Raw genomic sequence first — 23,010 nt, 5'->3', positions numbered from 1 at the left:
GTGCTGCTTACTGTTTCTTTACTTCCCTATAGACTTGTAGTCAAGACCGCCTAATCCGAGACCAAGACAAGACCAAGTTGAGACGAGACCAAGACCGAGACCGAGACAAAAAAAAGTCTTTAAACTGCAGCCAGATGCTATTCTATATACATATGCAGGACACCTTAAACTAGTTTTTTAATTAAGCAGCAAGGCAGAACAAAGTCGGGCCTGTATCAAGACACAGGGACTAAACCCCAATTCAACCAGACCCAGAACTGATCCGGAATTAAAACAGGACTACAACAGTAACCAAGACAGAACCAGAATCAGAACTAGATGATAGCACTAAAAATCATCATAGACCTGCACTACACTTATTTTTTAATTCTACCAAAGTACAATATTTAGATTGAGAAAAGTTTATATAATTATTTAGCCTTGTTATGCAAACAAGCCTGCATAACTTAATAAATATAGAATTTGAAAAGTAACAAATGGTATCTAAAAAGAAACACTAGGTACTAGATACATGTTCTGATGAGTTTTGGCAAACAACCATTTGACTAACATGTGTGTCTCACCTGCTCTTGTTCCATCTCTGTTCTGTCCTCATTCTCTCTCTCCCTCTTTGCTCCTCTCTCTCCCTCTTTGTGCTGACAATCAAGCCAAACACCAACATCATCAAATATACAGTTGAAACCAGATATTTATGTACTCTTCAGATAAAAACACAAACACTTTTTTTTAATTGTAACATCAAATCAGACTAAATGTTTATTTTTTTAGATTGATAAATATAAAAAACATATTTGTTAACTTTAAGAGTAAAGAGAGAAATTGTCTGTATTTCTTAATTGCAAATGGCACCAAATTGTATTCAAAATTGAGCCACACTTATGGAGCTCCACAATTCTTTTCCTGGTGTTTTGGTTGACATCTCTTGATTTTCCCATGTTAAAGAAACAGGCTCTGTGTTTTGCCTTATATGCATCCACAGCTGTGCCACCAATTTACTCACATGGACTCTACTAACCTATTAGAAGCTTCTTCAGCTCAGAATGGAATCGTCTGGAGTTTTCTTATTAATTAACAATAAACTTAGTGTATATGTACTCCTAAATTTGATGAAAGTGATTAAAATAGACAGCTCCCTCTTTTTATTCTGACATTTAACTAATTCAAAAGATATTTCAACATTTATTTATCTAAAACAAAAGTTTACTCTAAATTGATGTTTAACAGTAAAAAAAGTTTTTATGTTTTCTCCATAAAGTGTATGTAAATATCTGGTTTCAACTGTGAATATACTGCTGTGTATTGAAATTCCTCGTTTTGCATAGATATACTGAACAACATCCAAAGCATAATATATAAAATAACATCTACCTGAGTTTTTTCTTTGAAAGAAGCTCCTTATGTCCATTGTTGTGTACATCAGTACACAATTGAAACCGATTTAGAGAGTTTGTTTAGCCGTGGAGGGTAACAACTGAAAATATGAAATGTAAGCTAAGACTCTCTAAAAAATCAGCATTGCTGTTCGGCTTTTTATTTATCCATTTGTTGATTCACTCGAAGAGCAAGTAACGCAACCAAGTGATCAGTTTGATATCAATCTTTTGTGATACACCGTCATATTTACATTATTAGTTCAGTACGAATGATTTGCTTTGGTACCTGGTCAAACTTAAGCTCTCCTCTGTCTGCAGCAAACTCGCAGGCAGCAGCTTCTCCCCCCTCGCTCACATGGGTGCTGCGCTCAGTCCCCTAGTGCCTGAGCTCGGATTATACCAAAATTAGGGGGAATTTACGACGGCGCGCTCTGTGCTTCGTGTGTTGTTTTTTGTTTTATACAGTTGTCAGTCAGGCATCTAACTAACAAATTACACTCTAAAAGACCCCATGCTTCTGAAAAAATGACCCGGGCTTAAGCCCAGTAAGCCACCCCCCCGCTCCGCTGATGGTTGACTCCAAATCTCCCGAACACTATGTCGATTTGAGAACGCAAGACCGAAACAGCGAGACATCCAACTCTACTTCCTTAAGCTTTAATTCTCAGCTACATTAGCATGGCAGAGATTTTCCCACAGGAAGTTATTTTGTGCCTTTGAGTGCTGCTTTACACATTTAAACTATGCTCATCTCCAAAATTTACTCATTTAACAGTTCAGTCTCATTTATTTTAGTTATTTCTCTCTCTCATTTAGTTTTCCCTCAGTTTAGTTTTAGTTTCCCTTGTATCTCAACAAATTAATTAGCCAGCATTTCTATGTTGTCTTTATCTGTAATTGCTTGTTCCTTGACTTAAAAGTGAAAGGACCCAAAACAATTAAAGCTGTATGCATATTGATATTATGTTTAGTTCACACAAACATATGTGTTGCCTGAAAATATAGAGACATTAAAACTGTCTTTGAGGGGCGAGTCAGTGTACAGGTAGACCATGTGGTTGGCGCCCAGGTCTCTGTAGTCACTGTCTCTCCAGTCTCCGTTGGCCGACAGGTTCATATCGTCTCTCGATTGCTTGTGCCTGGGCCGGCAGGGTGAAAGTTGAGGGGTCGTTCAAATCAGAAAACAGGAGACACGTGCGGATTCCAAAGCAGTAAGTTTAAAGACCTAAATTTGTACGGATGTGGGTCGATGGTAATAATCAAGTAAATCAGACGTTCTGAGCTGATTTGTATGCGTGCAGGCGGCTAGCAGCACCGGGATTAGTCCATGTTAGCATGTATATATGCTGCGTAGCTAGCCGTTAGCATTAAGCATGTCAGTGTGTGTTTCTGTGATGGGACTTCTACTGGTTTATTATTCTTATAAGTGATTTTTACTTTATAAGTTAAAGTAAATCCAACAGATGGGCAAATAAACTCGGAACAACAAGTACTCTATAATATAAAACGACAGAATGCATAAAAACGATCAGTTCTAAATTATGAATTGATGAATTTTGTTTAAAACGGTAAAGAAAAATTAATCACTGCTGTAAAGACTTCTGGGGCTTTTTTTAAATAGTGCAAAGCAATACACTCACAGGCCACTTCACTAGGAGCACCTTGCTAATATCGGATTTGATCCCCTTATCCTTGAGAGCTTCCTTAAATCTTCGTGGATTCATCTTGAAAACATTCCTCAGAGATTTTGATCCATGTTGACATAATAGTATTACACAGCAGCTGCAGATGTGTCGGGTGCATTTCCTCACCTCTGTGTGAATCTCCTCTTCCACCACATCCCAAAGGGGACCATATTGAATTGAGATCTGATCACAGCAGTTCACAGCAGAAAATTGAGACTCGTCAGACCAGCCAGCTTATTTCCAGTCTTTTTTTTTGTGCTCATAAGTAGTTTAATAGATATAAATAATCAATTGTTTGATCAATAAAGTGAAAACCCCCCCGCCTTGAATGTAGTCACATCGGGTTGTAATCCAGATGTTAGACAGATGGGGAGCAGTCTGTAGTGAGTACAGAGACTTGATGAGAATAACCGATGTCTGATAATTTAGATGAAGCCTAACACAACTGTTTTGCTGTTTGTTCATAGGTAAAACTCACAGTGTCATTACATATATATGTGTATATATACATTACAACATATGTCAAAAATACTAAGACACGCATTGGTGCTAAAATAAAGTCAAGCAGCCACTTCTATAGAACACCATATCCCCTCACTCTTGACACTGTTTCCTGTTATTTAAGTAGGAGTAGGTGAAGTCCAGGGTATTGACAAATACATATAAAAAGCTTTGAAGTTAAAATGATGTGGTTAACTGTGTCAGACAGCTTGTTTAAACACTGTGCCAAACTTAATTTGCTTGTCAAAACGCCTCAGAGACTAAACTACGTCATGTGTATAGTAATTCTTTTCATTTTATCGCAGCTATTTGGAGGATGCTAATAAACTAAAAAAAAATGGATGGAATAGTTTTTTCCCTTTTATATAAAAAAACAGGATCTGAATATTACTTTATAACTGACAGACAGTTAAATACTTCTATAGCATCTATTTATAAAAATAAAATGAAGTAAAACTTCCAATTATTGTTGCATAAAATAAGAGTCAGGAAAAGCCTTACTTATCTCTTTCTGTTTCCTTGTCTGTGTCTTATATAATCTCAGCTAGCTGGTTTCACCATCACTAATGATTATCAGGAATATCCAGGTTTCCTCTTTCTTCTCCTCTGTGTAACCGCTCACTCCTTGTCTTCTTCCTGTCTTTCCAGACCTTTTGCATCAGCAGCTGCAGCGATGGCTGCCATCTACTCGGGTATCCACCTGAAACTAAAGAGCCCACAGACTCCATGGGATAACAAGCTGAAGCTGGCACGTTTTGCCTGGATCTCCTCACAGTGCCTGCTGCCCAACAAAGAACAGGTAAAAGTGGAAGCTTGTGAATGTTTGTAGCGCGGTAATTTCTTTTTTGGCGTGTATTAAGCAGCAACTAACCTAAATCTGTCTGTAGGTGCTGTTGGACTGGTGCACCCATGCCCTCTCACTCTACTACAGTAAAAAGGTGGAGTTTTCCCAGGATTTCTTGGAAGGCCTGTGGTGCTACCTTGATGATGTGCTTCACAGCCGGAAGCTCCAGTCTTTTCTCAAGCAGGGAAAGACCATCACTCTCAAGCTCAACATGGCACAGGTACTCCAGCAGTTAAATCAGAAATCATGTCTGTGATATAACAGCACATGTGATCTCCTCTGACTCTGCCTTGTGTCATTAGAAGATAGTAAGAGCATGTCCTGCACAGTTCTGGGTTAATACTACAGTTGTAGCATGAATTGATAAAGACGCAATTATACTAAAAGGTCCCAGAATTACTAACTTGACAAGTGGAAGTTTTACTCACAGCTTTTTCTCTTTGCTTCCAGCTGCTTGACCAGCTGCAGAAGTGCGCACACGTTGGCTCCAAGTCGTCGGGGTGTGTGTCCTATATACTGAGCGTGTGTCAGTGCATTTTCTCTTCTCCTGCACTCTCATCTGTCTTTACATCTAAGTATGAACTTATGGTTGATCTGCTGGCCAAGCTCTGCTCGCTGGCCTGTCGTGAGCTGCAGGAGCCATTGCCCATGGAATACCTAAAGAAGGAGCCTGTCACAAGTCATGATGAACCGATGGCCGAGTGTCTTCAGACTGAACCTGCAACAAATATGGAGACTTCCCAGATGGACATGCTGAATGGCAGTTCACTAGATCAGCCACAGTCGGACGTTGACAAATCCTCTTCCAAGCCGAAGGAAAACCTCCGTTCAGCTAACCTATTTGAGGTGTTGCTTCAGGTGCTGTCATCGTATTTGTCAGTGCAGCGACAACAAGCCAATCCTAGCAGAGTCTCTAGTATGGTGACAAACCACCTACTCCAACCCTTCGTCCTGCTCCGGCACCTGCTGACCTCGGGAGAATTTGCAGCGTGTCTCGCTCACCTGCGTCTCCGTCAACAGCTTTGTAGAGACATCCGCATGAAGATGGACTCCATCCTTCAGTTGGCACTCTTCCCCTCTGAGCACCTGAACTCGTACAAGGAGGAGCTCCTTCCACCTAAAGAGGATTCTGGGAAACGTGGTTCAGGAGGGACAAAGGGGCCTTTCAAGCCTGTCAACGCTGTACTTTCCAAACTGAGCAACCGGGGTTACTGTGAGCCATCACTACATTACCCTGTGAAGTCCAGTGCTTTGTGTCTGTTGTTTAAGTTTTTTCTGGAAAAGTACGGGAAAGCGAGGGTAGAAGATGAGGAGGAGCAGAGGATGCTGTGTTTCTACTTTCTAAGCAGATTAGTCCCAACTTTAGATCTTCATCTTGGTGAGCAGAAGTCACCTCCAGCTTCCATGAGCTCCCCAGAGAACTGGAACCTGGCTCTGCTGGCTGTGGAGTCCCTGCTAAGCCAGGCGCTGTCGGCCGGTATTTATAATGTGGCCGCAGACAGGATACGACACAAAGACGTCCAGTTCAACTTTTACAGAGCCGTGGGACAACTGCTCTTCAACGAGGCCCAGCCGAGGTAAAGAACAGCTTCTCTGTAAAACATTTTTATTCCAATAAAATTACAGAATAATTTTCTTTTCTTATGATAGAAAAATTTCCCGTCTTGACTTTCAGCATTCCATCGTGGTACCGCTGTTTGAAAGTGCTTTTGAGTCTCAATCATCTGATTCTCGAGCCAGATCTGGACCAGCTTTTATCTTCAGCCTGGATTAATGCCGAATGCATGGAAGCACGAGTGCAACGCGCCAGACAGGTCTTCATTTAACTTTTATATTTTACAAATTTAAAAAAAAGGACAATAAATCAGTGTTTTTAATTACAAACTCAGTTCTTAAAAGTTGAGATGCTGTGATCTGCAAATCTCATAACCCCATATTTTATTTACAATAGAACACAGAAAACATATTAAATGTTTAAACTGAGAAAAAGTACCTTTGTATGTCCTCATATTGGATTTTAGCTGCTCAACAGTCCCAGGTTTTCTTTGTCATATTTTTCATTTCATTATGTGCAAATGTTTTCCGTTAATGAAAGGTGTGGAGTGCAGGCAGGCAGGCCAGCTCAACACCTGGACCCTCTTCTCCTATGAAGCCATGCTGCTGTAATAAAGTTGTAGCATTGCTAAACTGCATATTGCAGATTAACCTGCTGAAATATGGAAAGAAGACAAGGAAGTCTTTCCCTGAAACAGATGTCACCTAGATAGGCCATGCTTCTCTAAAACCTGTATATACATTTCAGCCCTTATGCTGCCTTTCAAGATGTGCAAGCTGCCAATACTATAGGCATTAATGCACACTCATATCCTCAGAGATGGAGGCTTTCGAACTGAGCGGTGATAACAAGCCAGATGGTCCCTTCTCCTCTTTAGTATAGAGGACGCAGTGTTCGTGTTTTCTAGAAAGAATTTCAAATTTGGATTCGTTTGACCACAAAATAGTTTTCTGGATTTCTGGAAGTGTTCCTTATTTCCATGACAGAATGATGGCTAACTGACGGTCCAAAGTTCAGTCATCCAGTGTTGATTTGTTAGCCTTTGTTAGATTTCTCCAGAATCCCTGAATTTTTGATAATATGTATTATAGATTATGAGATTAAAACTCTTTGCTTTTTTAATGTTTTAATAAGCTGATGTTTGTCATGACATGTGAAAATGTCTACGTAAATGTAAGCATTTGATATGTTTTTGTGTTTTTTCTGTGAGTTTATAAAATCTGCAGATCATTGTGTTCTGTTTTAATATACATTTTATACAGCACCACCAACTTTTTAAGAATTGAGTTTATTCATTTTAATCTATGAATATTCAGATGGTGATGTTTTAATGAAACTTTACTTGCCAACAGCTCATGGTGTGCAGCCTCCTCCAGACCTACACTAAGCTCCGCCAGCTGCCTTGTCTCTTCTCTGAGCTCGTGTCAGTGATCTGCCAGCCTGCTCTGGATGACCTTCGACCTCCTCTTCTGCCTGAAAGCATCTCCACCTCTCTCAGGACCTGCCTTCTGGACACACCTCCATCCCAAGTTTTAGAGATCTGTTCATCGGTGATGGAGGCCATCAGGAAATACATACTGCCTGACCTGGTGAAGGAGAAAACAGAGGGAGAGCGAATGGAGACTGATGGAGAACATGAGGACCAAGAGAGAAAAGACGCTTCTCTCAAACTCCTCCCCCTCAGTCAGCTGCTTCATGCTGTTTTATTCAATCTGAAGACTCTAGACAATGCCTCTCCTGTTCCCTTAGTGAGGCAGAGTCAGGACCTAATGAAGGGGTTTCAGAGCTTGATAAAGGAGTTACTACGTGTGGTTTCAACAGAGAAGAAGAATAGAAATACAAGTTCAGTTCAGAAGGCCTCAAAGAAAGGCAGAAAAAGTCTGAACCTCAAAGAGAAACCTTCAGAGTCTAAAACTGGAGCACTGTGGGAGCAGAAGACCCTGGAGGCAGCTCTCCTGCTCAGATACACCTGGGTGGAGGTGGATACACTCTTCCACATGCACTGCTACAAATATGCATCTCCTGATGAAGCTCCTTCTAGTTCTCCAATCTCTGACATAGAGAGTCTTTTATCAGGTGACATCTTACCTGCTTGTCACCGCCCGTCCCCCTCCTACAGCCCAATGAGCTGCATGCTGCTCAAGCTCCTCACTTTACAGCAGATGAAGAAGATTTTGCTGGACGACGTGTTATTAGGCGAATCCAGCACCGCGGCGCTTCTAAAAAGGTCAGCACAGTTTATTTTAGCTACATCTGAGCTGGAGGTGAGTCTGGATGGAGAGCAGGCGTGGGACAGGCAGATCAGCAGCGTGACCACCAGCTCCTACTTTGCAGCGCACTGGTATCTTGTTACGACCAACTTACCTTTGATCCTTTGCCACCTGAGCAGCGAAGACGTGCGCTGCATAGCTGACGTACTTATCAGCTCATTTCTGAACAGACGGACAGACGGATCAGAAGACTTGCCGCCCGACTCTCTGACCGTCTCCCTCATATCTTCGCAGCTTCTTCAAAGCCCAATGCTTGCTGAGTTGCCTTCACTGTTCTCCGCCACAGTTTGGTCGCTCACACAAAGGATTATCTGTGTGCTCGGGGCAGCACATACACCCGAGGTTTGTTCCACACTTCTGACATTTCAGGAAAGAGAGGCAGTCTCTTCACAGAGAGATGCCAGTCAGCCTCTGCCCACGCTGGTGAAGAAAGAGACTATAGTTGAGGATATTTTGACATCCTCTAAAACTGGAGAGATTTTTGTACTGCTGACTGAAACAGAAAGCAGGGAGCTGGTAGGCTTACTTCAAATCTTAACAATCCTACATCCAGATGGATTGAGCTCCGAGGATCTCTCCTGTGTGTTCCTCCTGCTTTTCTTTATGCTCACCTCCACCTCCTGTAAGCCAGAGCGGATGACAGAATCTGGAGGTGATGCTCTGTTCCTAGGAAAGCTGCTCGGGGTTCTCACTCATCTCCTAGAGAGTAAGAATTTCCAAAGTGTTCTGAAGCTCATGCACGGTAGTACTTTGCTGCAGGCCGCTTTGTCGTCTCTCCTGTGGCATAGAAGTAGTGCGAGAGCTCAAGCCACATGCAGCACTGATTGGTTGGATTTTATCAAAGCGGTGCAGGTCTTCATACAGACCTTAGTCAGTTTGATAATTATCAGAAACAGTAGTGTTCGACTCAACCTGGACCAGTTTGCTTCCTATCTTACTAGCGAGGAAGTGACAAGCAGACAAAATGCTGAATCCAGTTCAGGGGCTTCCTTGTCATCAGTTCATCTTTTGCTGGCATCTGTGACTTCTTTCTCCCAAGTGATGATCTCCAATTTGGGAAGAAGCAAGGCACTGGATCAGATTTTAACCCAAATACTTGCAAAAATAACTGCTTCGCTGGTACCAGCTGTCGAGTTTGTCCTAAAGCCCCAAACTCTCAGTGAGGGGGTGAACCAGCCCGCCAGCATCCTCGGTCAAGCTTTTCTAGTAGATGTCGTAACAGTCATGCTGCAATCTGAGCTGTCCTCACTCTCAGTGGAGGATGAGAACAAGCACAGTGGCACCAGGCTCACTCATATGAGCCTTTATCAGGGCTTCTGCCAGCAGATCCTTAAAGAAATAAGCTCTGCCCCCAGGCCCATGGACTTCCTGGTTTCCTCTCTCCGCTTCCTGTCCTCCTTTTACCAAGCTGTGCAGATGGTGGAGGAAAAAGACACGGAGGAGGAAGGAGGGATGAAGAAGGGAAGAAATGAGCTGGATGACCTTTACATTCAGATACTGCAGACTGTGCACAGGCTACTGACAGGTATATGCAACCATATTAAAAACAAACATCTCATTCACCTGTGCAATCAGTCAGTGTTGTCCTTTCAGTAATTACCTCTGCACATCGCACACATTGACACAGGAATACAACTAAGGGAGTATTTCATGCCATCTGTTAAAGAAAATGAGCTTTTCTCTGTCGCACGTACGACAGTCAGATTCAACCCAGCTAGTTAAATTTAAAGTTGTTTGAATTTGAATTCTGTTGCAGAGGATTCTTGGGCCTCCACTAGAGCAGCTTTACATGATACTTAGTTCAACAACTTATCCTGGGGCCTTGGTGCAACTTTCTTCTGATTGGCTGCTCCTTGCAAACAGAATTAAGAATATTTAATTAAGAATATCTGTTCTGGTTGACATCACACAGATCAAAAAGTAATAAAATAATAAAAGAGAAAGCCCGATAAACCCCTTTTTATGAAAATAGTCTCCCTGTTGCCTTTGTCAGTTTTAGTGGCAGTTCTCTAATGTTAGCGTCACATCAGGCACACAGACATTTTGAAAACATTTCTGTTTGGATCAGTATATTTTATGTGTACTTTATTGTTCCCTGTGGGGAAATTCCTCTCTGCATTTAACCCATTCACTCAGTGAAGCAAACATTGCTTGCATCCACCGTGTTATTGAATGGACTGATTTATTATTAATGCAGCACATTAATGATTCTGTTTTCTTGCTAAAATCTCTTTCGATCTCTTTGATTTCAGCTCCCTGGCTGCCTTCAACTGACCTCAGTGAGCTGGAGCCGGCTGTGCAGGAGCTGTTGCGCCACTTGGTGGCGAAAAGTACTACAAGTCGATTTAATCTACTGCTGATGACGATCAGGGAAGGACTGGACATTAGCAAGCTGAGGGCAGGAAACTGCAGGGTGAGGCTGAGACTGAATTTTCCTATTTCAGATTTCATGATCTTAAAACCTGTAGAATCTGCACAATTTAGATTTTTCTGTGTTGTTAATACAATGTTTTAGATGAGAGGCTTTCTCTTTATCTACCTGATAAATGGGAGGTTGTGATTTTGGTATTTTTTTCCCCCACAGTGAATAAGAATGTTTAATACTCTGTGTTAACTGTTTTTTCAAACTCTTCTATCTGTTTGCTGCTCTCCAGGAGGCGCTATCTGCAGTAATCACCATTAAGCTGCTGTCCTGTTGTCAGCTGCCTGAAACCTGCTCCAGAGCTCTGTGGCTCATTGCACCACAGATTATATCTGCTGTGGTGGTGAGAAAACCAAACACTCACACTCGAACACATACAGAGTTTAATGCAGTGAGAATACACACACACAAAAGCACCACTTTACTCATGCACATATATACAGTACTTAAAAGGGGCCCCTTAAATGTACAATAAAGACTGTAAGAGAGACTGTAGGCAACTTGATATACTTGAACCTCTGGTAGGCTTGTTAACTGTTGCCTTGCAGCTGCCTTTTTCTCTGCATTGCCTGTGTCAGTCGACTGGACTGCCTCTGGCGGCGCTCGGTGTTAGCTACCGTCAGCTTTGTTTCCCAAGTGGTTTCCATGCGGGTCTCTTGAGACGTGCAAGTCAAATGCTTCCTGGGTCTCTTATTGGCCCCACCTGCACCTGCAGAGAGGCTGAGGTGGAAGCTGTAAACCATCAGGAATATCAGTTGATTACATCATGGTGTTTATGCTCCAAAACATGTGCTTCTTCTGATCCTTCTGTCTAATCTCAATCATATTTAAAGTTTAATCGCATCCCCTGTATGTATGCACATTTTTCAGTTCAATAGCATGCTGGTTTGAACTGTGTTTAAAATTATTATGATTTTTTTTCCCCTAATTTTAACGATCTACTTTGGGTTACTGCGGTAATTTTTAAAATTGGTATTAAAATCTCTGCCAGACCACCAAAATGTCCCAGATCACCATGAAGAGAGTGAGGACAGTGTTTTAGAAACAAAATGCATTTCACGCTCGTAGTTTCCCTGCATGCCTGTCGGGAGGAGCTGCTGTCCAAGCTAAAAGAATATAAAACCTTTTGTGTTATTGCGGGAATGCTGTGTGTCATTGGTCAGTTGTTTGTTTCACAAAAAAAGACGGTTAAATCAGTTTGCACACCTGGTGTGGAATCACTGGAATGATGACAAACGGGGTTATGGGTGTGGGGCACGCCTCGAAATGAAGCCAGCTTTGTTTTGAGGCCAGAGTCAGAAACTGTGACTGGAAAATGAACTGGCTTCAAACTACAAGTTAAATGACTGCTTACATGTTTAGGATTTATGGGTTTTTTATTATTATTTAGGTAAAAGCCATTAAACAAGAATAATCAGTTTAACATTCACATTATAGTGAAGACAAGCAGATACTGGGCCACGATGATGAGACGTGACAGTCCGATCTCCGGCTCATCATCTGTGATGGTTTTAGCGACCATGCGCTGGAAGTACATGGGACCTTTTTTATTCTTTTATTCAATAAAAATGCCTGTAATTTTTTAATGCTTGACAGCCACCAGCGCCCAAAGACAGCCAGAGTCTTTTGTTCATCTTCTTTGTAATTTTCACTTATGCTCTTTTGGCCTTTTCATCAAGACCCCCACCCACTCACACGGAGTGCTCTGATAGACACACATCCCCTCACTCACGCTTTTGTTATCTGTCAAGTCTGTATTTTTAGACATGTGAGAGAGAGCCTGTTCAAAAGCATAAAATATTCTAATTAAATTCTTCTTTTAAGTGAAGAGGCAGAATTTTATTAAAATCTTTTTTTCTTCAGCTCTTTAATGGTGGTTACTTGTCACGATTTCTCTTTGGAAATACACAAACTACTTTAATTTACATGCCGATTGTTATATTTTTGTTTGCATTTATTTATTAGACCACCAGTTAAAAACATAGGAAACACAAGTATTTTAGAAATCTTAAAATTATATTATTTATTCTTTATTTATTCTTTATTTATTATGTGTGTGGTAGGTAGAAAGCTCTTAATGTCATACAATAAAGTGCTGTGTAACTGTGTGTGAATGTAGGCTTGTAATATGGAAAAGTGCAAAATAACGACTACTCCAGGGTTTGGAAAACATTTCTCCTTCTTAAACCAATTCCCAGAGCCCACCAGTGAGGCGTGCCTGCATGCATGCACTGAGTCGTTTCTACAGTTATGTAATCACCGTTAGTCACCTATAACCACGTGATCAAAATCTCACTGCATGAATAGTTCATGAGGTCATCCATCTCTCCAGCCTCATCTCCAGCTCTACCTGTCTACTCGGTGGACTGTGTTTTTTGCATGAGCTGACACCATGAATCAGTCAACAAATGCAAACTGCAAATATGTAATGTCCTTGCTAGAAGGCGTGGGCGGGGGTTGCTGTGGCCGTGGCCTTTGCTCTCTTAAAAATCATCCTCAGTACTCCTAATGGTTTTTCACCTTAAGGGCTTTCCTGGGTGTTTGAGATATTTGTAAATAGCTGTTATTTTTGCAGGGTTTAGTTCAAACTTTCAGTCCTTAGAAAACATATTGACACTTGGAATTTCATTTCTGGGAGCTACTCTGAGCCAAGTACTTTGTGAATGTGGACTCTGTTGCTTTGCATGCTGGCTCATTGTCACTGACTTGATTTAATGGGACCTTAAAATACGATGAGCAGGTCCATTGTTAATGTTGTTAGGCACACCTGTGCTGCTGTGGGAAGTCATGGCTGCTGTGAAACAGCCTTTTGTTGTCAGTTTTGTTAAATATGTATTTTCGGTATTCATTACATCCAGAAAGCTTTAAAAAAAAAAGATGAGTTGTGAAGGAAATACCTTTAATGTTTGGAAGGCTTGGATTTTTGTAGCTTCTTGCTCTCATTGTTTGTACGTGTTCATCTATCGAACCTTTACTGTGTCTTTGTCTTTCTGTGTTACAGTTCTTAGTGAGATTATCCAGTCAGGACGTCTCGCTGACCCTTCCCTTTACCATTCCCACGATAACGTCGATGACATCACTGCTTCGACAGGGGGAGGGGCAAATCACCAGCCCTCATCACGTGACTTTGATTCTTGGAGCGCTCCAGTCAGTCCCCCTTGACCACATGACCCCAACAGTCTATCATTCAGCTTTCTTGGCTGTTCACGAGGCGCTGTTCGCCATCATCCAGTGTCATCCTCAGGTATGAAGGGACAGGTGAAAGAAGTGGTGCAGGGGTGTGAAACATGCAGTGTGTAAGAGGGTCCAGTCTGGCATAGGGGATTGCTTTTTAATAAGTGAGAACTTATTCAGTTAAATTATATAAAATGTGTTTCACTGCTGCTTAGCTCTAAAATAGTTGACCATGTCAAGGTGTTGTGCGTGTAAATAGACACTGCAAATTGTAATGCACATGACAGTGGCTTTGGAAATGTGGAAAAAGTATGTTCTTTAAACTGCACTTGCCTACAGTTCCTGTACAGGCGTGCCAAGAGATTTGTTCACATTGTGCAAAGCTCTAGTTGCAGCCAAGCAGCAGTGGGTTTCCACTTTGCCACCCTTGGGATCATATCGCTGCTGTATGCAGATGACATGGTTCTTCTGGGCTCATCAGGTGATAACCTTCAGTGTGCATTAAGGCAGTTTGCAGCAGAGTGTGAAGTGACTGGGACCAGAATAAGCACCAATCTGAGACCATAGTTGTGAGCTGGAAAAGGGTGGAGTGCTCACTCTGGGTCAGGGGAGGGGAGAATGGAGCAGGAGATGGATGGATGGATTGGCACCAGTGATACTGACGCTGTGCTGATCTGTTAGGGACTGGAGAGCCCAGGATCTCACGATGGGCTTGGGAACATCTTGGTGTCCTGGGCAGAGACATGCGAACAGTAATGAAAGTTTCTCTGGAATGTCTTAAAGGCAATTTTCAAATTGCAAACAAACTTTCTCTTTGACTTGAGGATGAGCTGATTAGATTTCAGTGTCCAAAGTTCAGGATCAGTTTAACCTGTTACAAGATGTTTTTAGCCTTGACTCAAGAGTTTATGTGCTCCTGGTGTTTTATGCAAAAAGATGAGCAGTTAATTAATTTACTGCAGAAACACTGATCGTTTTTCAGCCATAACTCAGCAGCAGGTAAGGTTTATGTAAACTGCAGCTGGACTCCAAACACAAAATGACCTCCTTGATGTGAGGCCACTCTTCGCTGCTGATCTACTTTAGTACCGACAACAAGATCAAAGTGTCACACCGCTCTGATATCAAATAAGACTTTATTTCAATGTTTAGGTGAAAAAACCAGTTATTCATTCTATAAAGGATTCCACTGGGGACATTACTCATGATCCACAACAAATAAATAGATGTGTTAAAGAGTTTTATGAAGCTTTATACTCATCACAGATTAATCCCACCGACGCTGATATTTCAGAATTTCTTAACAATATAAATCTACTGAAACTAAATGATGAACAGATTGCGGCTCTGGATTCACCTCTTTCAATATCTTAATTCCACGAAGCTCTACAGCATCTCCCAAACAATAAATTCCCAGCACCAGAAGGTTTTCCAGTACACTTCTACAAAGACTTATGGCCTAAGGTAGCGCCTACTTTTTTTGTAGAATGGTCACTCAAATTCAGAACCATCAGACTCTGTCTCCAAACATGAACTCTGCCATCATTGGTCTACTTCATAAAACAGGCAAAGATCCTGTGTAACCATCCAGCTACCGCCCAGTTTCACTCGTAAATCTAGACCTTAAAATACTTTGCAAACTCCTTGTCACCACATTCATAATGCATTCTGACCAAACAGGTTTTTATTTGGCTTTGCTGGCTGTAATGCGCAGCCAGACTGCTGGGTGCGGCTGCTCGCTTACATTATTACAAAAAGCTGAATGAGCAGTTTAATTCTCATAGATAATTTTCTAATAAATTTCTACAAGATGCTTTTGTACAGCTAAAGAACATTAAAAAGGTACTTTTTAAAAGCTGTTCCTGCACTCTGCCCCCGACTTATGAAATCAGACCTACACACTTGTATAATGAAGGTCTCTGTAGGTCAAGGCTGCTGGTTTGAATCCTTGATTTGAAGAAAATGTGGTATGTGGTGCCGCTGAGCTCACAGGATGCCTCGAAGGAATTCGGCTTTCAACAAAAGGATATTGCAGCTCACCAGCTGCATGGAAAACATCACGATGTCTACTTTTTCTGCCTTGTACTGGGAGTGTTCACTTTGCGCCCAAAAGGTCGTAAAAATTGAACTTTTTTTTTTATCCTGAAGAAATGGAGCCATCTACATCCCGGCCCACACGCTTTATTCTGCTCCGGCTTTGTTAATGCGATAATTTTTTCAGTTTTTCTGAATCTAAAATGTTGACAGTTTGTTGTTCAGTAACAGCGACAAAGCCGGGCTGAAATGGGGCAGCTGTGTTAAATAAAGCCAGCCATGAACGAGCTAAGTGATATCAGATGTTTGCAAGGACAAAAGACGACTAAGAGAAGGGGGAAGAGGGGAGGGAAAAAAGGAGGCAGTGAAGGAAAGCAGAGTGAGAAAGAGACAGGAGTAAAAGATAAGCGATAAAGAGATTAAAGGATAAAACCGGAGATGGAGAACGTGATACATGAGGGAAGTTTCAAGACAAAATAGAAAAGAGGGTTATGTCAGAGAGGTGTGAGGGAGGAGGCTCAGCAGGGAGAGGTCGGGGAGCTGGCAGGCCGGGTAGGTTGGCATGGAGCAGGTTTAAGTCGATGGAAACCGTTGCTGAGCTCCAACCAGAGCTGGTGACATCATCCCTTCCTCATTTATATTCTTCCCGTCTCTCCTTCCTTGCCTCAGTCTCCCCGAAGGGAGCAAGGTACAGACAAAAATGCATACGTAGCTCTCGCGGGAATCCAACTTTTACCTCAGTCATTTTGCGAGCTGTAAGTTTATGGCTGCTCCGTTACAACTCTGTGAAAGCGATGTAACAGATGGATCTGTCAGGACTGCTTAGTCCATTTTTTTTTAACCGTCTTGGATTCAGTTCTCTGCTCTCTGTATGTCAGATCCTAAAAACATGTAACATTTGTCCTCCTTTGAGTGTTTTACCACACTTATGACAGTAATTCATGAGTTTAGGTCGGGTTGAGCACAATTCATGTTAATGCTGTATTAGTGGTTTGAATGGAATGTAACATAATCCAAAGTCAGTTGCAAATCCTCAAGAATAAATCTAATGACTCTTCTGGGGAATTTAAGAGTCTACAGTTTTCTGCCAGGATCTATTACTTTTCAGCAATTGCAGTATAACAGTGTTTTATCAGGCAGAAGTATGACCTATTAAGATATATACTTATATATGTTACTGACTGTTTACTTTTTGTGTGTGTTTCCAGGCGATGTTAAACGCAGCTCCCTCCTTCTTAAATGTCTTCTACCGTCTAGTGGCTTCTATTGTACAGGAAGGTCGGCAAAGAGGAGACGGTGACGCAGGTAACATTAACATCATTCACTAATGTGGCCAAACCAGCTCAGTCAGGCTGTTAGGACTGCACAGTGTAAAGTTGTAGGTGAAAGACATAACAGGAAACGTTATCATGTCTTCAAGGCCCAGAAAAACAGTCTGCTTTACTCTGATGAAGGGGCTGTACTAGCGTTCACTGTTCACTACAGATGTGGCTTGTGTTTTGTTACCGTCCTCCCAATGAAAAATAACACTGCAGATTACTGAAGAATAATAAATTGCGTTGTGTAATCTGGAGCTGACACAAACTTTGTGCTATGCCCACACATGTTTCAACACTTCTGGCAGTAGCCTCCCAGAAGTAGAGAAGGTTACAGGCTCATTTTCTCATTTTAAATCCACTGTAAATTTAAGACCTCTGTTTGCAGTAACCTCCTACTTAGTCACCATAGGAACTATTCTCTGTACCAATAAGAGTGCTGCATGAGCACTCTGGGGTTTAGCTTTAAATTTCCAGCTGTCTTAATGCTGCAATCACACCATGATGATATTGTCCTCAGGCTCTTGTATCTGTAGAAATAAACATGTATGATTGATTAATGCTTCACTGTGTAATTAAAGAAATGGGGAAAAAAGGCTGAAGCACAGACTGTATATAAGAACTGGACATTTCTAGGGATGTACCTATCCAGCTTCTTTCAGTGTGATACAACAATATACTAATCAGAGATTTTAAGGGGACACCTGATCAGTTAGGTAACATAAACTATTGTGAATCCATTTCCCTGCATTGGTGGCAGACAACTCCCCAAAAAAGGCTTTAGTGTGCGCACAGGTTGATGATCAAGTGTTTCCCTTAATGATTTTAGCTGTGTGAATGAAGCTGAACAGAATAACAGAATAGAAAAGCACATAGATTGGCTTGTTGTCACCTTGTTTTCAAGTTTAAGGTGCGGGTACGCCACCGGATTGGCCGCTTTGTGTGGTGTGCAACATCATCGCACAGTCACTTCTATTTACGCCGCTGTTAGCTCACAGGAAGTCGCTGCAACATCCTCTGTATAATTTGTCACTCTCTGGGCTTCTGCACTGTTACGCTCGTGTCTTCAACCATAATATGGCAAGTTGCAAAAATTGAGAGGCGCACGATCGGCCACCAAAACGACGGGCCACGTCAGCAAAATATTACGACATTTTCGGCGTGCTCTCAAATGTCTCTTTGGCTTTTTTGTTCATTAAACATTTTCATTATGAGATTTTTGAGTTTTGTAAGTGCAACGTGGTGCTCATTTAGCAAATTATGGCCCCAGTTAGAGTCAAAATGGAGGATAAAGTACTGTATCATCAAATCTGCTTTCAAGACACTAAGAAGGCAATGCTCTTAAAAGATCACCTAGAAGCTAAAACAGCTCCATTTGCTTGTGACACGAGGCATTACTAATGTCCATCTTTTATATACAGTTCATGGATTTGCAGCTTTGTATCTCCAGCTGTCATTGAAAACATCCGGCCGGTTGATGCAGTGTTACGCTCCAGTTTATCTATTGATCATTAGTTTTGTTTGGGTAACATAAAATAAGAATCTTGTAAAGTAAAGAATATCTTTACATTCCACATATGAACATCTGAATAACATGAACACCTTTCTCTGTTTTCTGAAGGTCCAGACAGTGATGTGTATTTCCAGTGCTCCAGGCTGGTAGAGAGGATGTACTCTCACATTGCTGCAGCCGCTCAGAGCTTCACCGCGCTCTCAGCCTTCATGGTGGCTCAGTACGTCACAGAGCTGCAGAAGGTACACACACACACACACACACACACACACACACACACACACACACACACACACACACACACACACACACACACACACACACACACACAGTATGAATGTTCTCTGTGTCTTGATTTACTAATATTTGTACTGGAAACATATTCTTTCTGATGGTTTTTACAATTTGGTGACAGAGCAATGAAATGCCAGACACACACACACACACACACACACACACACACACACACACACACACACACACACACAGACTCATAGTATTACAGAAAGCCAAGACAGTTCCTCATCTGAACCCATCTGTCATCCTCTGTGATTTTCTACAGCTGTGAGTGACACACACACAGACATTGATGTATGGAAGAGGCAGCAGGATCTCAGATGATCCTTTGATCCAGCCCAGTTTGTCTGGTAGCCGTTGAGCTGAGCGATGGAGGCGCTGACGCTCAGAAGCGGTGATTTCCATTGGCCAAACTGTAGATGTTCACAAATCTCAGTGAACAGGTCCAGGATTACTGTAACTCTGAGTGCTGGAGTGAAGCTCCCTCAGTACAGTGAGTCACGTCTGGCTCCTGAGAGCGGCTGCTCTCAGCTGCCAGACTGTATTTAACATGACGCCAGCCTGACTCAGCAGTTTCCAGTCGAGTCGCATACTGGGAAAAAGAAAATGAGCAAACCGGCAGACAGACAGACAGAAATAGTGTGGAAGTCATATTTGGGATTCTTTGTACTCCGTAAATCATCTAATAATCCTAAAATTGGACTTATGGGAATAGTTTAAAGACTCTGTGCTCTTTGTAATTTAGCTGCCTCTGTGTCAGAGCTTCTCCTCGTGGCTCTTTGAAGCAAACCTCCTGTGGAGCAGCAAAGCAACATTTTATCAACAGTTTATTAAATTAAATCACCAAACATGGAGTTTTTATGAGTGGGAAAGCTATGATTTCATATCACCCTGTAAATATGCTTTTTAATACTATAACGTTAAGGCATTTTAATACGGGAATCTATGGGGATTGACTCGCTTTTGCAGAAAGCCTCAAGTGACACCTTGAGGAACTGCAGTTTTGTTTCCCCTCGGTTAGGACCAGTGAAGATCGAGACAGTATTTGCACAAATGTGCAATCCACTGTGAGACTACTCGTCGGTGTGCAAAGTGCTGAATTGTAGATCTGAGCAAAGCTCCAAACCTCACGTGATGAGCAAAGGGGCGATTCGATACTGACTTATCAGTGACAGGGTAGACGAATCTAGGTTTAAACAGATATTTGCATGCGTATGAATACGTAAAATCTGGTCACAAGGAGCATGATTTTGGTGATTTTCTGCTTTGTGGTTTCTGTTTGTTTGCCCTTCTTCTGTGTAGAGTTATATGATGAGCAGGATTTGGTTGCCAGTAAACAGTGCTGTGCTGAGGCCAAAAGAGGCCGTTTGTTTGCCAAAATGCAATCTCAAAACCATCGGTTGTTTTGTGCAGTTGTCGCTCTGCATGTAGTCGTTAACACTTTTGTCTTATACATGAAAGATCCCCGGTTTGAGGCTGGGAGCACACACGCACACCTAGCCATCAGCTGGACTCTGTCAGGAAGTAAAATAAAACATATAAACGAGAAGCCGAAAGTACCAAAAAAAATTTAGTATTTTGAAACAAGGACCAGAAAACAGAACAGGAAATCTTATCCTATCATCACCTGAAAAATAAACACATGTTGGGGGTTTTTCTGTTACTCTTGTTGGACCATAAAAAATTGAATATAATGTTATTATTTTCCCTTAGGTGTATCTTACAGTTGGGCTCTTTTTTTTGCAGACAAAGGAGTCGCTCCCTGCGGATCATTAACCTTAAAAAAGGTTTTAGGCACTTTAACATTAACATTAAGAATTGATAACTACAACCATCTTTTATATACAGTTCATGGAGCTCCCACTTCAGAACTAGAAATGTTTTCTTTTTTACTCAAAGTAAAACTCAACCACAGACTGATGGAGATTAAGGATTTGGGCATTTTTTAGATCTACTTTGACACATGCATTGGGACTTTTGTTTCCTTGTGTGTACAATTAGTACAGCACTGCTTTGTTACAATTTTATTTTATTTCAGTCTTATTTAGTTTTAGTTGAAACTGCTCAGGAGTGCAGTTGCATCTCCGTATGTGCAGCAGCAGACCAGACTGGCAGCACTCTGTGTGTTGAAGGAGTGTCACTGTGCTAAACTATGCAAATGTAAAAGAAAAGGTAATCGAGCAAAAACAAGTAGCCCTGTAGTGCTTTATAAGTAAACCCTGAATGTAAATATAAAAAGCGGAAATAGACGAGTGCTTTACATAGCTTTGGTTATCATGTTCATTTTCTGCCTCTTCTGTCTCAGTTTCGTATTTTTCTGCACACAAAGCAGTTACTATGTGCTGCTGACTGCTTTGTTTGCAGAAATCCCCATGGTGGGTTGTTTCCTTCATGTGTGAAGCCTATCATTATGTGACTCAGGTTTTGTCTAATCGTTAAACAGGTACAGTCAGCAGCACAGAGCAGCCATCACCTCCTCGCTCATTGTCAGAGGTCTGTAGACTGCGGTCACCGCTGATAGCATCAGGTCATGGTGTGTTACACCTGTGCGTCTGTGGCGGTGTAGTGTAACGGAGATGAATAACCAGACGATATTGAATATCCACTTGGCTCGTTGTGCAGGGTCCACTGAGCACAATCATTGTTGTTTGACTATTTTACGTGTTATTAGAGTAAGACAGCTCCACCCGTCGTTGGCTGAACACGTTGCTCTGCTTCTGTCACTCAGGTGCAGATGAAGCGTGTAAGACCTTCCTATTTTCAGAAAACTAAAAGATCCTCTGCAGCAGTGTGATGCCACGTATACTTGATCCCCCAGGCAAAACCCTGTACTGAATTTCATATGTAAACTACAGCGTGGGATTAAAAATACAACTTTTTACATTTTTAGCGCATTTTGGAGCAACAGTGACGCAAACTGCTGATTATTACTATTAAAATCTGCTGTCATGAGGTGTCAAACTGCAAATTAATGTAGATCATGTTGATTTTTTATGTTGTGATGTTTATCGATCCTGTTTGAGAAACTCTTTTTGGGATGCACCTGGAAGTTTGAATCTAGGTTTGTGGACCGTTGCTATGGACTGCTCTGTATTTAGATATTTTCTGGGTTTCTGGGGAATTAATTGATCTTCATTGTTGAATTTTTGTAGTCCTACTCTGAGCATTTGCAGTAATATAGTTTTTGTCAGTATAAATGATTATATCTGTCCTTTGATGTCTCTCTAATTGAAACTTATGGCTGAACTAAAGACTTAAATGTGTATTTAACTGTTTCGGCGCATAATTTCTTGAAAAAGTTTGAAATGTTGACATCGGGTTGATGGATATTGCAGCATACGGTATCATATTTCTATGCAAATTTGACCTTTTTAAGTGCAAAACAGAGAGGAAGAGATGTGTGTACACAGGATCATCATTTCGCTGGAACACAGATGTGATTTATGAAATGAGCAAATGATGTCTGACCTCAGATTCATATAAATTCTTCTTTTATCTCTTATTGTCTCTGCTGTCTCGTCCTCTTTCATAAATGACCTCTCCAGGTTACTCTGCGACCAGACGTGAAGCTGCATCTTACTGAGGGCATCTATCTGATACTGGACCTGTGCAAGGAGCAGGATATCAAGTTTCTGAGGGCAGGACTGCCGATGGGAGTCAGGGAGGTCTTCAACGAGCTGTACGGCAGCTACACCCACTATCACAAAGCACAGAGGCAAGGAGAGGAAAAGTACACTGTTTAACTGCCGAAATCGCCTTTGGTTTCAGTTTAGGTTTCAGTTTAATTACACAAAAGTAGATTTTCTGCATATGTTTGATTATTTTTAAGTAGAAAATCAGTTTTGGATACCATATGATGTCACTGTTGATGTTCTTGCTCCTCGGAGTTTATTGTAAAATAAGACGGTGGATTTTGTACCTAAGACAATAAATATATGATTTCTGCAATTTTGTTAAATGTTGTGAGAAGTCCTGTCTTCAAAACCAAGACAAAATACACTCACTGTCCACTTTATTAGATACACC

The 23,010-nt window shown here is 41.5% G+C and overlaps 1 protein-coding gene across 2 annotated transcripts; it reads left to right on the top strand.

Moving 5' to 3' along the window:
• Positions 1-2,422: 2,422 nt before the first annotated feature.
• Positions 2,423-22,942, top strand: urb2 (URB2 ribosome biogenesis homolog). 2 transcript variants are annotated; one of them, XM_040011386.1, is made up of 12 exons: positions 2,423-2,584; positions 4,208-4,358; positions 4,447-4,623; positions 4,854-5,980; positions 6,079-6,217; positions 7,311-9,753; positions 10,481-10,641; positions 10,883-10,993; positions 13,652-13,894; positions 17,067-17,163; positions 18,802-18,929; positions 22,530-22,942. In XM_040011386.1, the coding sequence occupies exons 2-12, from the start codon at positions 4,233-4,235 to the stop codon at positions 22,725-22,727; spliced, it is 4,950 nt and encodes a 1,649-aa protein (XP_039867320.1). In that variant the 5' UTR covers positions 2,423-2,584; positions 4,208-4,232; the 3' UTR covers positions 22,728-22,942. The 2 variants fall into 2 exon arrangements, with proteins under 2 accessions (XP_039867320.1, XP_039867319.1); XM_040011385.1 differs by having other exon boundaries at positions 2,424-2,584; positions 18,796-18,929.
• Positions 22,943-23,010: the final 68 nt, after the last annotated feature.

Source organism: Simochromis diagramma, unplaced genomic scaffold (assembly GCF_900408965.1).
Source record: "Simochromis diagramma unplaced genomic scaffold, fSimDia1.1 OVJJ01000603.1, whole genome shotgun sequence".
Taxonomy (NCBI): domain Eukaryota; kingdom Metazoa; phylum Chordata; class Actinopteri; order Cichliformes; family Cichlidae; genus Simochromis; species Simochromis diagramma.
The sequence above is the reverse complement of the archived record's forward strand: the minus strand, read 5'-3'. Positions and strand labels throughout refer to the sequence as shown.

Bases quoted from the DNA above. Each gene is read 5' to 3' on its own strand.
- urb2 (XM_040011385.1), top strand. From the start codon at position 4,233: ATGGCTGCCATCTACTCGGGTATCCACCTGAAACTAAAGAGCCCACAG. The intron at 5,981-6,078 runs GTAAAGAACAGC...CTTGACTTTCAG, and splicing joins TTCAACGAGGCCCAGCCGAG to CATTCCATCGTGGTACCGCT. The intron at 10,994-13,651 runs GTGAGAAAACCA...TCTGTGTTACAG, and splicing joins AGATTATATCTGCTGTGGTG to TTCTTAGTGAGATTATCCAG.